Source organism: Alosa pseudoharengus, unplaced genomic scaffold (assembly GCF_046254945.1).
Source record: "Alosa pseudoharengus isolate Yale_2024_CS ecotype anadromous, Long Island Sound unplaced genomic scaffold, YU_APseudo_1.1 YU_APseudo_1.1_scf_3, whole genome shotgun sequence".
NCBI classification, from domain to species: domain Eukaryota; kingdom Metazoa; phylum Chordata; class Actinopteri; order Clupeiformes; family Clupeidae; genus Alosa; species Alosa pseudoharengus.
Window position 1 is genome coordinate 24,155,548 of NW_027468718.1, and position 12,987 is coordinate 24,168,534.

The following is a 12,987-nucleotide window of genomic DNA, read 5'->3' on the forward strand; positions in this document are numbered from 1 at the left end:
ACACACACACACACACATGACACAAGAATGTGTGTTGATTCATCATCGTTTGATGATTATTTACCCTCAGCAGTACGCATGGAAGAAGGTAGCATAGCATTGAGAAGGGTATGCGGATCCAAGGAATACTCCGAAACGCTCATGCTTCTTGTCAGCACACGTACTGCAAGATCTGACAGAAATGGGCACCATATGTGCGCCTGTGTTTGTGGTCTCTGTCACGTAGGGTAGCATAAATCAAGCATAGCCTTCTTGTCACACTTGCATTATGTACCATGAGTTATTGCTACATTTTCTGGGTGGATTTTTTCCAGGTAGGATTCTTTAACCTTTTGCATATTTCAGAGTAATAGCATGAACAAACAAACTGTTGTGTCCACCCTGTTATATGAGCATAGATTTATAGTGCCTATAAAATGTTCAGCCCATTGGATATTTTCACTTCTATTGATTTTATAAATGGAATCATGGTCAATTTAGTTTGGATTTTTTGACAAGGACTTTAATGTCAATGTCAAAGTGGAAACCGATTTCTACAAAGTAATGTTAATTCATGAAAAATATAATAATGCAAAAAAAGCAAATGCATAAATATTCACTCTCTTCAAGTCAGTATACTGGTAGTAGATGCACCTTTGGCCACAATTACAGCACTCTGCATGGCTATATTTTACTGTATCATGTTACTCATAACCTTGTTTATCCCCCATTTCCAGATTGTCAGAAGCGCAAGAAGTCCCTGAGGAGGAAACTTGATTCATTATCCAAAGAGAAGAGTAAAGACAAAGGTACAGTATCTTCACTGTGACATCAAATGCCCTCACACATGGCTACAACCCCAGATTCATTTCAAGGGTAAAAGGGTCATTAAACCTAAACAGACCTTAGCATGTCGAAAGTACATCCTAGTGCAACAACACTATTTGACACTTACGTCAGACCCAGTGAGTTTACAGTATACAGACAACATTGTTTCTGTAATTTCAGTGTGGAACCAAACTAAGATTACTCAATTAAATACTTTTAAAGCATGCCTAAATTATGTGGTGGATTTTATTAAATCAGATGAACCAAAATACTTCCAAAATAGCCTTACTTTTAGAACCAACTTCCTCTGTAGGTTAGGACCGTCACTGCCTCTGTATTATTTTATGACATTTCAAACCACACCTTTAGGTGTTATCATTATTATTATTATTAGTAGTAGTAGTAGTAGTAGTAGTAGTAGTAGTCAGGGCTGTAGTGGAGGCTAAAGAGATGCTGTTTACGCACCTCATGAATTTTGGAAATATAGTTTACGGTATTCATCTCTAAATTGCGTTTATCCACCTCTAAACAGCCTACCATTTTTAAGCCATTCTAAATTAAGCTTATGTCATTTTACAGTTGCCTTTAGATGGGGGGGGGGGGGGGGGGTCATTCAGCAGCCATGTTAACAGGTTAGAGCAGCCACCGTGCCACAGGCGTTGGTCAAACCACGCTGCAACCGTGACCCAGCTACTAATAGTGAGTAGTGGTCTAGTAGTAGTACTAGTTGTAGTAGTAATAGTAACAGTAATAGTATGAGTAATAGTAGTAGTATAGGCTGGTAGTAGTAGTATTAGTAATAGTAATAGTAGGAGTAGAAGTAGTAGTATAGGCTAGTAGTAGTAGTATTAGTAATAGTAGTAGGATTAGAAGTAGTAGTATAGGCTAGTAGTAGTAGCAGCAGCAGTAGTAGTATAGACTAGTAGGAAAAGTAATGATAATAGTATTAAGTATAGTATATAAGTATATATATGTTTTTGATCCCGTGAGGGAAATTTGGTCTCTGCATTTAACCCAATCGGTGAATTAGTGAAACACAAACAGCACACAGTGAAAACACAGTGAGGTGAAGCACACACTAATCCCGGCGCAGTGAGTTGCCTGCTACAACAGTGGCGCTCGGGGAGCAGTGAGGGGTTAGGTGCCTTGCTCAAGGGCACTTAAGCCGCGGCCCACTGGTCGGGGCTCGAACCAGCAACCCTCCGGTTACAAGTCCAGAGTGCTAACCAGTGGGCCACGGCTGCCAGTAGTAGTAGTAATAGTAACAGTAGGCTAATAGTAGTAGTAGTAGTAGTAGTAGTAGTAGTAGTAGTAGTAGTAGTAGTAGTAGTAGTAGTAGTAGTAGTAGTAGTAGTAGTAGTAGTAGTAGTAGTAGTAATAATTTGTATAGCACCTTTCATACACAGAATGCAGCTCAAAATGCTTTACATTTGGAGCATTTAACACAATAATAGAGAGAAGAAAAAGATGAGAATGAAAATGAGAATTCACAAGATGGTAAGGAGATAGATACAAAATACAATTAATGCATAATGAAAATAGAAAGACCCTGTTATTAGCAGCAGTAGAATGTAAAATAATGTAAAGAAATATGCTACAAGATCATAAAAATGAGTTAACTAAAAGCTCTCATATACACTCTTTTTTAAAGATGCTTACAGAATTTGCCTGCTTGATGTACAGAGGCAGGGTGTTCCATAGCTTCGGTGCATAATGGATAAAAGCAGCTTCTCCATTTTGCTTGTGGAGCACTTTGGGCACAATTAAAAGATTACCATTGGAAGAGCTAAGGTTCTAAGCTTTGTGGTTGTAAATAGTGGTATTACAGTAATAGTAGTAGTAGTATAACAGTAATAGTAGTAGTAGTAGTTTTAGTAACAGTAGTAATAGTAAAAGTAGTAATAGTAGGACTAGTAGTAAGATATATTATACTGTATACTGCTTATATATTTTTCATCAACCCACCAAAGAAAAAAAGACAGGAATCAAGGTGAAAAAAGTGTTTGGTGATTTGAATCCCGTGGGCCTTTGTTCTTCTCCAGCTGGGCAGTGTTTTCTCACTCTGTGGCTGGACAGTGAACTGACAGAGGAAAGCAGTGCCTTTGATCCGTTTCACTAAAGCCATGTGGAACTCACTGGAGCAGACATGCTCAGCTGTTTATACTGACATAGCCCTGTGCGAAAATATACAGTATCCCGCCTCGAAAAGGTCAGCTCCAAAAAAAAAACCTCCGCCCAGCCCCCTTACAACAACCTCCACTGGAATGCACGTTTCACTGTCGAGCAGGCAGCCAGTGGACTAACAAAAACAATCAGGAGAGGTTCCTCATCATGGCCAGCCAGCGCTTAGGTCTCGTGAAGCTCAGCCCCTTCCTCCTTTTTTTTCTGTGTGCACTGAACCCAAGAATGGTCTTCCATTGGACTGCGCAAGCTGATAGTCAGAGCTATCAGAGTGTGTCTGTAGTAAATCTGCACCATTGAGAGGCTTGAGATGCTATCATGGCTGTGCCTTCAGCGAGTGATTGATGAGTGATGAGTGATAAGGTATCTCAGCTAATGATAAGGATCCCTTCTGAAAACATCCCTTCCCTCTAACTCTCCTCCTTATCAGACCATTTATCTCCCTCTCTCCCCTTCCACAGAGTTTGTGCCCCAGGCGTTCGGAATGCCGCTGTCGCAGGTGATCGCTAACGATCGTGCGCATAAGCAGCGGCACGATGGCCACCGCGGAGCCGAAGAGCATCGGGGAGACGCCGCCTCTGACCTGGTTTCCTCCATCCTGCACTTCACCACCAAGCGGCCAAAGGAGCTCTCCAGCAGCAACTCCTCGCTCAGCTCCACCTCAGAGACGCCCAGCGAGAGCGCCACCCCCGGCACGCCCGATTCTGCACCGCGCGCTCGCAGACGGGTAAGAGACACCTTCAGCTACCCGACCGGTGGACAGGGAGTGTTCTAGGGTCCCTAAATGAGTGTCAGTTATCTCATCTGAAAAACAACATTTACCTAAATGTGCATGCCTCAGGCTAAGCCTGTTTAACAACAAGCATATTCACCAGAGGCACACTTAAAGACCCACTCCAGCAAAAAATGAGCGAAATAAAGAGTAAACGTCATGACCAAGTATTTCTGATAAGATTGGCAGTACACCAGTTGATGCTTAAAAATAATGAATCAGAACAGTCTGCTGTAGCTACCTGGCAAAGGAGGGCACGGAATTCTGACTGACTTACAGGGTGATTGTTTTTCCAAATAATTTAAATCCTCATATTGGAGATGAGAGAGTGTAAAGATACATACAAGCTGTTTCAAGGTAATAGAAGGATTTTTGGTCACACTTTACTTGACAGTATCGACACTGTCATGACACATGAACTCTAACCCTAACCCTAACCCTAATCCTAACCCCAACCCTAACCCTAACCCTAACCCTAACTCTAACTTGTTATGACAAAAAACAAATGACACTTAATGACAGAAGCGTTATGTCATAAACATTTATGACACGTTCATGACAGTGTCATGTCACTCTTATGTCGATACTGTCAAGTAAAGTGTACCCGGATTTTTTTACCAAAAAAAGAATGTATCTTTGAGGAACTAAGGTGAGTTTTTATGGGTTAATCAAAGCTCCATAGACAAAGGATAAAGAGCCAAACAAAGTTTTTTTTCTTTCAATGTCAAAAGTAAATCTCTTGCTCTTGCCTAAGGTGAGGGTATTTTGTATTGTGCACAGTTAATGTCTTCAACTGAGCCCTGATTACAGTTACCCAGGCAACGCACTGCAACTGTTCATGAAACCCAGGTGGAAAAACCCCACTCTCTACCACAGTCCAGAGACCTCCAGTGCTCTCAAAGCTTTGATATTATGTGCACTGTGCGTTGTGTGGCACTGAAATGAAAGACATTCATTTCTAATGAGATATTGCACTATAACTCATACCCATGCATACTTTCTCATGAATGAATGAAGGAATAACATATTCCAGATTTAAGGCGCACATAAGAGAAGGTGAAGAGCCAAACCTGCAGTCTGCTTCCATGATGTATGTAGCTAATCTGCATGCTCTCTTTCTGTACTCCAGGGTGGGATGTCTGTGGACTCCATCACAGACCTGGACGACAGTGAGTCTCGTCTGCTGGAGGCCCTGCAGCTCTCGCTGCCCACAGAGGCGGCCAGTAAGAAGGAGAAGCACCGGGACAAGAAGCTCAGCCTCAACCCCATCTACAGACAGGTGCCCAGGGTAGTGGACTGCTGCTGCCAGCACCTGGAGCGATATGGTACCCATCCATACCACCACTCATCATCCCACTTTCTTGTGTTTCTCAAAGACTTTTTTGAACATGTACATCACATATTTTCCTTTCATTTTTCTACAGGTTTGCAGACCGTTGGTATTTTCCGTGTAGGGAGTTCAAAGAAAAGAGTACGACAGGTATGAGACATTTCTGTGACCGTAAGCTTCTGAAGTGTTCGTTTTCTAGTTTGCTTTGGTGATGCTGACACAGGCCTTGCTGTGTGTCTTTCTACTGGTTTGCTGTAGCTGCGAGATGAATTTGACCAGGGCTCGGAGATCCAACTGGATGAAGAACACAGTGTCCATGATGTGGCAGCGCTTCTGAAAGAGTTTCTGCGGGACATGCCTGACCCCCTGCTCACTAAAGAGCTCTATACCGCATTCATCAACTGCATGTGTAAGCATTCCATGTTCTTTACTATCGTAAAAGCACCAATTACTGGCCCTTTCGTTCGAACATTCTAAAACAACGATGTTTTTTAATACTTCAGAATAACATTTGATAAATGAACCTTACATATTTCGGTAGCCATACAGTAGGTGTGTAGATTTGAACAAAATCTGGTTTGGTTCTTATCAGGGCTTTATTTACTGCCTGAAATATCCGATTTTGTTCACCACGCTCGGAGGTTAGTGCTGGCCTGGTGGGTCGCCTATTTCCGACCTTTCTCACGGCTCATCTACGATTAGACCGAGAATTCTTGTCGCATATCAAAATTCCATTGGAGCTCCACATACATGTAAGAGGTCGGAAATACGGGACGGTCGGTAATAGGTGATGTTCCGATAGTTATTTAAGCTACATGCTGTATTGCACAGTCAAATACCTTGATGATACATACTAGACTAGGATACAGATATATAGCGTAACTCATTTGGTCAGTGCACATCTGGAGCTGTTGTGTTTAGCCAGTGGTGAAGGGCTCATATCCATATGTCTCCCTCTGCTGCTGTGTTCAGCACTAGACCCTGTGGAGCAGTTCAGCGCCATGCAGCTGCTGGTCTACCTGCTGCCTCCCTGCAACAGTGACACCCTGCACAGGCTCCTGGAGTTCCTGTCCACGGTAGCCGCCCACGCCGAAGACACCCACAACGGAGAAGGCCAAGAGGTGAGCCAAACAACTCTAATATCTTTGCTAATGCTAATCTTTGCTAACTTCCCAAACTCAGCCAAGTCTGATTATTACACTGTGTGGATCATAGAAAAACAAGAACAACATATGGTATTGAAAGAGCGAGCCAGGTAAGAATCAGTATTATTCTCAGCAATGTTTACACAGGTAAGGTGAATGCTAATGTTTCTACACTTATCAACTTGTACCATCTTTTGGCTTCTGAGGAGGCATTTTGTGGTGCTGAAGCCAGAATGAGATCAGATTTAAGTATCATTATCCTGTTATTACTCAGGATATCGTGCCGATCCATAACAAACTCAGCTAATCCCATCAAGCCCAGTGAACAGGTATGCCATTATTGGCAGTAGTTCCAGGTCTTTAGCAGACCCCCCATCCTGGGAGTGTGTGTGTGTGTGTGTGTGTGTGTGTGTGTGTGTGTGTGTGTCTCTGTAGGTGTGTGTGTGTGTGTGTGTGTGTCTCTGTAGGTGTGTGTGTATGTGTATGTGTGTGTGTGTGTGTGTGTGTGTGTGTGTGTGTGTGTGTGTGTGTGTGTGTATGTGTATGTGTGTGTGTGTGTGTGTGTGTGTGTGTGTGTGTGTGTGTGTGTGTGTGTGTGTGCATTCTGCCTCAGTGTTCCAATTTCTCTGTCTGTCTCCTCGCTCCTGCTGTCTGCCAGTATTTATTTACATCTGTGTCAGCGCTTCTGCCTATGGCCTCATCCATAAGGGCCCGTCCACTTAGTCTAACACAGAGTTGTCCCGTTTAGATTACAGGGAACAAGATGACCTCTCTGAACCTGGCCACCATCTTTGGGCCCAACCTCCTCCATAAACAGAAAAGCTCAGATAAAGAGTTCATGGTCCAGAGCTCTGCTCGGGCAGAAGAGAGCACCACCATCATCGGGATCGTCCAGAGGATGATCGACACGTATGAGTCACTCTTCATGGTAGGTGGAGGCCTGTGCTGCTGACGTGGCACTGGCCTGAGCTTAGGCGTCCCGTCCAGTGGCGGCCAGGCCCTGTTCTCTGTCATTTACAGCTCACCGTGTCAAATAAAGTGGCACAGCGATCGCAGGAGATGGGAACAAGACGCCTGCAGCTCTCATAGAAACTCTCCCCAGCCCATTCCCACTACGGGCTTTGCACTGTTTAGGCATTTGCAGAGTTAGGCCAAGTGGCTGACTCCAATAAAATGTAAACATGAGTTTAGCAAAGTAGTGATGGTTTGAAAAGAGCTGGGCTCTGCTCGAGTGACTCTTCAAACAGAGCTCCACTCGGAGCTTTTACAAGCCTGTCCAACTCTAGTGGCTCTGCAGAGGTCTGTGCAGTCTGGAGCTTTTACAAGCCTGTCCAACTCTAGTGGCTCTGCAGAGGTCTGTGCAGTCTGCTACGATACGTGTACCTGCAGTGCAGCTCCAGAGGGCACGGAGGCTTTGGGAATTACAGGAAATGCTATGTCTGTTTGGAATGCTTCCAGACGGCCTGCTTTCTCCACTGGAGGCTTTATGAAGTTTATTTTCTGACTGCATGCAGGTATAAATGTAGTTTCTGTTTTGTGGGCCTCTCATAGGAGAGCTTGTACGTACAACCCACAGCTATATCTTGCAACACCCACCACTACTAAAAAAATCTGGTGTCTTGAAGTGTCAACCCACTCATTATACTTTCGAAAATGCTTGTCTAAATATTTATTGAAAGTAAAATGGTGGTCAACACTGTCATGCTAAATAGGCCTACCTGTTTAAGAAGTGATGTTGAAAGAGCTGATAATTTGACTATCCATGTTGCTGGTGTTTTAAAGGGTCACTTTAATTACCTCAGAGTAGTCACACACCAGGGAAACGGATATGTGTGTGTGTGCGTGTGTGTCTGTGTGTGTGTGTTTGTGACTAACTCAGCTGGGTGGAGACTGACACAGCAAGCCACATCTGCAGACGATCACCTGGGCGAGAGTGTGAGTGAGGAGTGATGAGTGATGAGTGTGTGGGTGAGAGTGTTTGCCCAAGGAGGAGGAGGGGTTGCAGGTGTGCCGGGCGGTGTGATGTGGTTAACGTGGCTAATGTTGCTGATTTCTGACGTCTCCCGCAGGTGTCCCCTGACCTGCAACACGAGGTGCTGATGAGTCTGCTGGAGACGGACCATGACGTCGTGGACTACCTGCTGAGGAGGAAGGCGTCTCAGTGGGAGTGAGTAAGGCAGCCCTGCTGCTGTGTGCACACACTATGAAACACCATGTCTCCCCCTAGTGGCCGCTATCAGTAACCCACAGTGTTCACACACTGGCATGAGCTGACTGCATAAGGCCATATTTAAAGAGCTTCCAATAAAACAAGGGTCTTTCTTCACATGTAGTCATGTTAAGGTTGTTACTGCTGCTGTCCAAGAATGCCCATCTTCCCCTCATCGTCCTGCTCTCCTCCCTCCTCCAGGAACCCAGGCCTGCTGCGCTCCGACGACTCGTTCTCCCTGAGTGAGCGGCACTCCTGCAGCGACTCCAACAATGTGTCCAGTGGGGAGGTCTCCCCATACGATAACAACTCCCCCGTGCTCACTGACCGACTGCTGTCCCCAGAGTCGTGTGAAGAAGACAGCCGGCCCCGCCGGCCAGACAAGCTGTCTCAGGAGGGCCCTGTCAGCGGGAGGCCGGGCCACATCAGCCTCTCCTCAGCCTGCAGCACAGGTGAGCTCGCTGGACACAAGGGTTAAAGGAGTTTACTCAGCAATCTTCTAGTTCAGTTTAGTTCAGTTCAATTTATTGTCCCCTAAGGGGAACTTGTCTTGCAGCCAGGTAAACATACAGGTACAACAGGTAAACACCACTTGCACATATCAATAAATAACACAAACTACTAGTTAATACAAACTACTAGTTAAAGTAGTTTGGCAGTGAATATGTTGATGGGTTTACTTATGTGCTGTAATGGAATCATCATCTTCCTCAGGGCCTCTGAAGATTTGGGTCTTTGTTTGTTTGACAAGATGCATTTTCCTCTTTTACAGCTGAACACAAAGATGACCGTTTGTGGAGAGCTTGGCATGCAACACTAAAGTCAGAATTACAAGACCAGAACTCAGGTAATTTACACTAATGACCTATCATAAAGGATATGGGTCATTCATGCATTTATATCACAACAACGACAACAGTAGGCTAATAATAATACAGAAAATACATTATTTTGTTATTCACACACTTTTGCATCAAGTTCAGCAGTTTCAGCCTCCTCTCATGAGTGAATGTGTCTATCACATGAATGTGTGAGGAATCGTATAAAATGGAGGGGGATTGTTTTGCTTATGGAACTACAAACATAAGGTCGGAATAGAAGGCTTCATGCTGGCTAAACATGTTTTGTGTGTGAAATCTGACCCAGGCTCCCACAGAAGCGTATCCCAGAGCTCCCTGAGCTCAGCAGAGGGCCTGGACAACCAGCGCGGCCTGCAGAAGCAGCGCGCACACACCTCCTCAGCAGTGCTGGACTGCCAGAGTCACACGCCGGTCACACGGGTCAGCAGCAGCCCACAGACAGGCAGTTGCTTCAGCCAACCGCAACGCAGCACGGAGCCCCGCAGCCAACCAGGATCAAGCAGCTTAGATGACATCACGCTCAGTAGAGCCTCCCCTACCAGGGCTTTTCACTCGGCCAAGAGTTGGGGCAGGCTGGACAGCACGTTGCCCCCTCCGTACCCAGGGCTCAACAGAAGGGCCAGTACCCCTCCACCAGCGGCACCCACACCACCCCAGGTGTCTCCGTCCATACAGGTACCACGGCGACCCCCACAGATCCGCATCCCCGGCCCCCAGAGGGAGGCCTCTGACGAGCTGTCCACCCCAAAGGCCCTCAGGCCGCCCAAAAGCCCAGGCTGGCCGGTCTGGCAGCGGGACAAGTGGCAGATATGGCAGCTGCTCTCCTCAGACAGCGCTGACACTCTGCCAGAGACACTGGTGTGATGCTGTGCCCAGTACAGCGCTCCAGATGACCGTGTCTCTCTGGGCTGGACATAAAGGATGTGGATAGTTCTTCTGAGAATGTTGGGGCTTTGTTGTTGTTGTTTTTTTTACTTTACATTTCCTGCCAAGTAATCTTTATTTTTTACTCAGCTCCAACAGTAGTTTGTTCATTACATGTTTAAACATACCTCTAAATGGAAAAGATCACATTTCTCACTGTTAGTAAAGAATGGTTCTTTACAGTAAGATGACTCCTGTATCTGATGCTCCGATCAAACAAAAAAGAGTCATTGATATGTCAAAAAACATGACCCATTTGAATGTAGACTATTATGCAGTGCCTTTGGTACTATTTTTCTACCCTAAGTTCACTGTTTGTGGATACTGGTTTATTGTTTGTGTGTGTGTGTGTGTGTGTGTGTGTGTGTGTGTGTGTCTGTGTCTGTGTCTGTGTCTGTGTCTGTGTGTGTGTGTGTGTGTGTGTGTGTGTGTGTGTGTGTATCACAGTGTTTCCATTTTTTGTGGAGCAACAGAGCAATCCTATACTGTATGTCCTTTTTAGTCAGTAAGACAGCGCAGCACACTTCACCTTAAGTGTGCTTGGCAATTTGAATCCCAATGTAGTACGTCCCTTTTGTCAAATGCTGCACAGCACTCAGTATGCCTGTTTGGCTTGCTGTTGGAGTAAGCTCATCTGGAGGCAATGTAAATGGATGACTGCATTATTGCACTTAATTTTCTGATAGAGCTTTTCGTATATTTTCTACAGCTATGAATGCTTTTATTTTTGTCTTTATTGTCACATAAGTTTTATAGAAATTGACAGAGTCAAAGTATATTTTATTAGGTATAGATATAAGTTAAACTAGGTGCTATCCTTGTGCATGATATAACAGTACTTACATGTATTGACCACGTTCCCTCCCAAGTTTCTTTGTCCACTGTTTTAAAGAACATTCTATGCTCTAGATGCTCTACACTATTGGTCCAGTGATAGTTTTCCTTTAGTTATTGTGCACTTTGACTTCAGTTTACAGTTTTCTACTTTATCCAGAATGCATTTTATCCATGCTTCGTATGTGTGCCTTGAAATTCATTGCATGCTAGAATATTGAGCTAGTCTGCAATGCTACTGGAACATTCTCAGCTACAGTAAATGGAAGTAAAACATCCCCAGAAGCTTAGCGTACAAGAAATGTGTGTTTTACCAGAACGATTAAACAGTGTTCTCTTAAAGGAGCTCAGAGAGGAGAGGGCTGACACAAGGTAACACATCATAAAAATAAGCAACTGTACAAACAATGCAGTACTGCTGAGTTCCTCTGTGTCTGCCAGGCTGTCTAGCAAAATGCTGGTCTATTGCTGTCAATCCAATCGCAATCGCTGTTTCTTTCTCTATTTCCTCACAGACAATCTTAGTGTCTAATTATGCTTTATTCAAACTGTCAAAGACACTGCAATTCAGTTGTGATTTATCATCAGTATGTCATCACACAATAAAGCTTTCAGCTCCCTAGTCATCACAGAAAGTTCAGTAGGTGCCTGTATTTATCTTTTAACAAAATGGAAATGGTCAATTATCGCAGCCATATGTCTAAAGGAACTCTATGGTTGTGACTCAGAGATGTATTGTTCATTATGCTTTGGTTAAGCTCTTTAATCTGTCACACTGACAGTAACACTCTGTGACACTGATCCTTTCATTTGTGTATGGGGAGGGAACAGAGGAAAAAGTGAATCTGCATTGTAGACTCAATTGAAATCATGTGTTGCTTAAAGCGAAGCAGTCATAAAAATGTGGTTGGCAAAAAAAGATTTGCCTGTATTCTGGTCACAATAATTTGAAGTGTTTCTCTCTTCTTTCTGTTGTTTACTTATCCATGTTTCATTGTCCTGTACTGGTCAAGTCATCTTTTCATTTGTAATATGCATTGTCCCAAAGGCTTTCTTGATGTAATAAAGCTGCTTAGCTGCTTTCTATTTATGGATTTCCTCAGTATTTGTATTAGTTTGTTTGTGTTTTCCTCCATCTCACAATAATGTGTTGACTTCAACCCACTTAAAAGCAGGATGGAGATTGGTGGGGGGCAGTGTGTTTTAGTCTCATTCTAATGCCACTTAAATGAAACTTAAAGCCGGGAGTCTCTCCGCCTCATCCGCCTGTGTGGATGGGCATAGCTGCCCCCTCCCACAGAGGAAGCCTGGAACAATTGGAGTTGTTCATGCTCTAATGAAGTGAAGCGGAAGGTGGCTGTTTTGGCAGCTCCTCAGACTCCATAAAGGCCTAATTCTGGCAGATTTCAACACAGCGGTGAACTGCCACCCGCGGGTCAGCTGCCCTCATCAGGACCTTTCGCGGCCGGTACCAGGAAGTGTGCTCTGGGGCTTTCGCTTGGGGCAGGGCGGGTGGGGGGGGGGGCTAGTGGAGGCGGGGCAGCTTTACCCCCCCCCTCGCTGAGAGATTTTTCCAATCTTCCCGTAGACTCTGCAGGCGTGCCAGCGGGGGGTCAGGGAACATTCAGGACGAGGTTTTCATTCAGTTCTCCTCAGCAGGTTGCACATCACTGACCTCACCCCCTTGTTGGCCTCTACAGCTCTGCCTCAAGCTTGGCATGTGGTAACAACTGAATGGAATCAGTGGTTAAGGGTAAGTCTGCTTTTGATGTATGGTCTCTTCACATAGTGAGTCACTAACAGTCTATCATAATCAGTAACTGTCACTCAACAAGTTACTGTAAGTATAGAGAGAAGGGTGAGGTGGTGTACCAGTGTGGTAGTTCTACAAATCAGCCACTAGGGGGCAATGTTATTTTGCCACT

General features: G+C 44.6%; 1 protein-coding gene across 3 annotated transcripts in view; it reads left to right on the plus strand.

Moving 5' to 3' along the window:
• LOC143100459 (rho GTPase-activating protein 6) overlaps nucleotides 1-12,150 on the plus strand; it is a 30,636-nt gene extending 18,486 nt beyond the window's left edge. For 2 of the 3 annotated variants that reach the window (XM_076263656.1, XM_076263657.1), the window contains exons 3-13: nucleotides 717-788; nucleotides 3,450-3,715; nucleotides 4,890-5,085; nucleotides 5,185-5,240; nucleotides 5,349-5,499; nucleotides 6,063-6,211; nucleotides 6,984-7,163; nucleotides 8,305-8,402; nucleotides 8,646-8,896; nucleotides 9,217-9,291; nucleotides 9,591-12,150. In XM_076263656.1, the coding sequence (XP_076119771.1) occupies nucleotides 717-788; nucleotides 3,450-3,715; nucleotides 4,890-5,085; nucleotides 5,185-5,240; nucleotides 5,349-5,499; nucleotides 6,063-6,211; nucleotides 6,984-7,163; nucleotides 8,305-8,402; nucleotides 8,646-8,896; nucleotides 9,217-9,291; nucleotides 9,591-10,168 (2,072 nt within the window). In that variant the 3' untranslated portion in view covers nucleotides 10,169-12,150. Of the gene's footprint in view, nucleotides 315-716; nucleotides 789-3,449; nucleotides 3,716-4,889; nucleotides 5,086-5,184; nucleotides 5,241-5,348; nucleotides 5,500-6,062; nucleotides 6,212-6,983; nucleotides 7,164-8,304; nucleotides 8,403-8,645; nucleotides 8,897-9,216; nucleotides 9,292-9,590 lie in introns of all 3 variants that reach the window. The other variant, XM_076263658.1, reaches the window with a different exon arrangement.
• The last annotated feature ends 837 nt before the right edge of the window (nucleotides 12,151-12,987 follow it).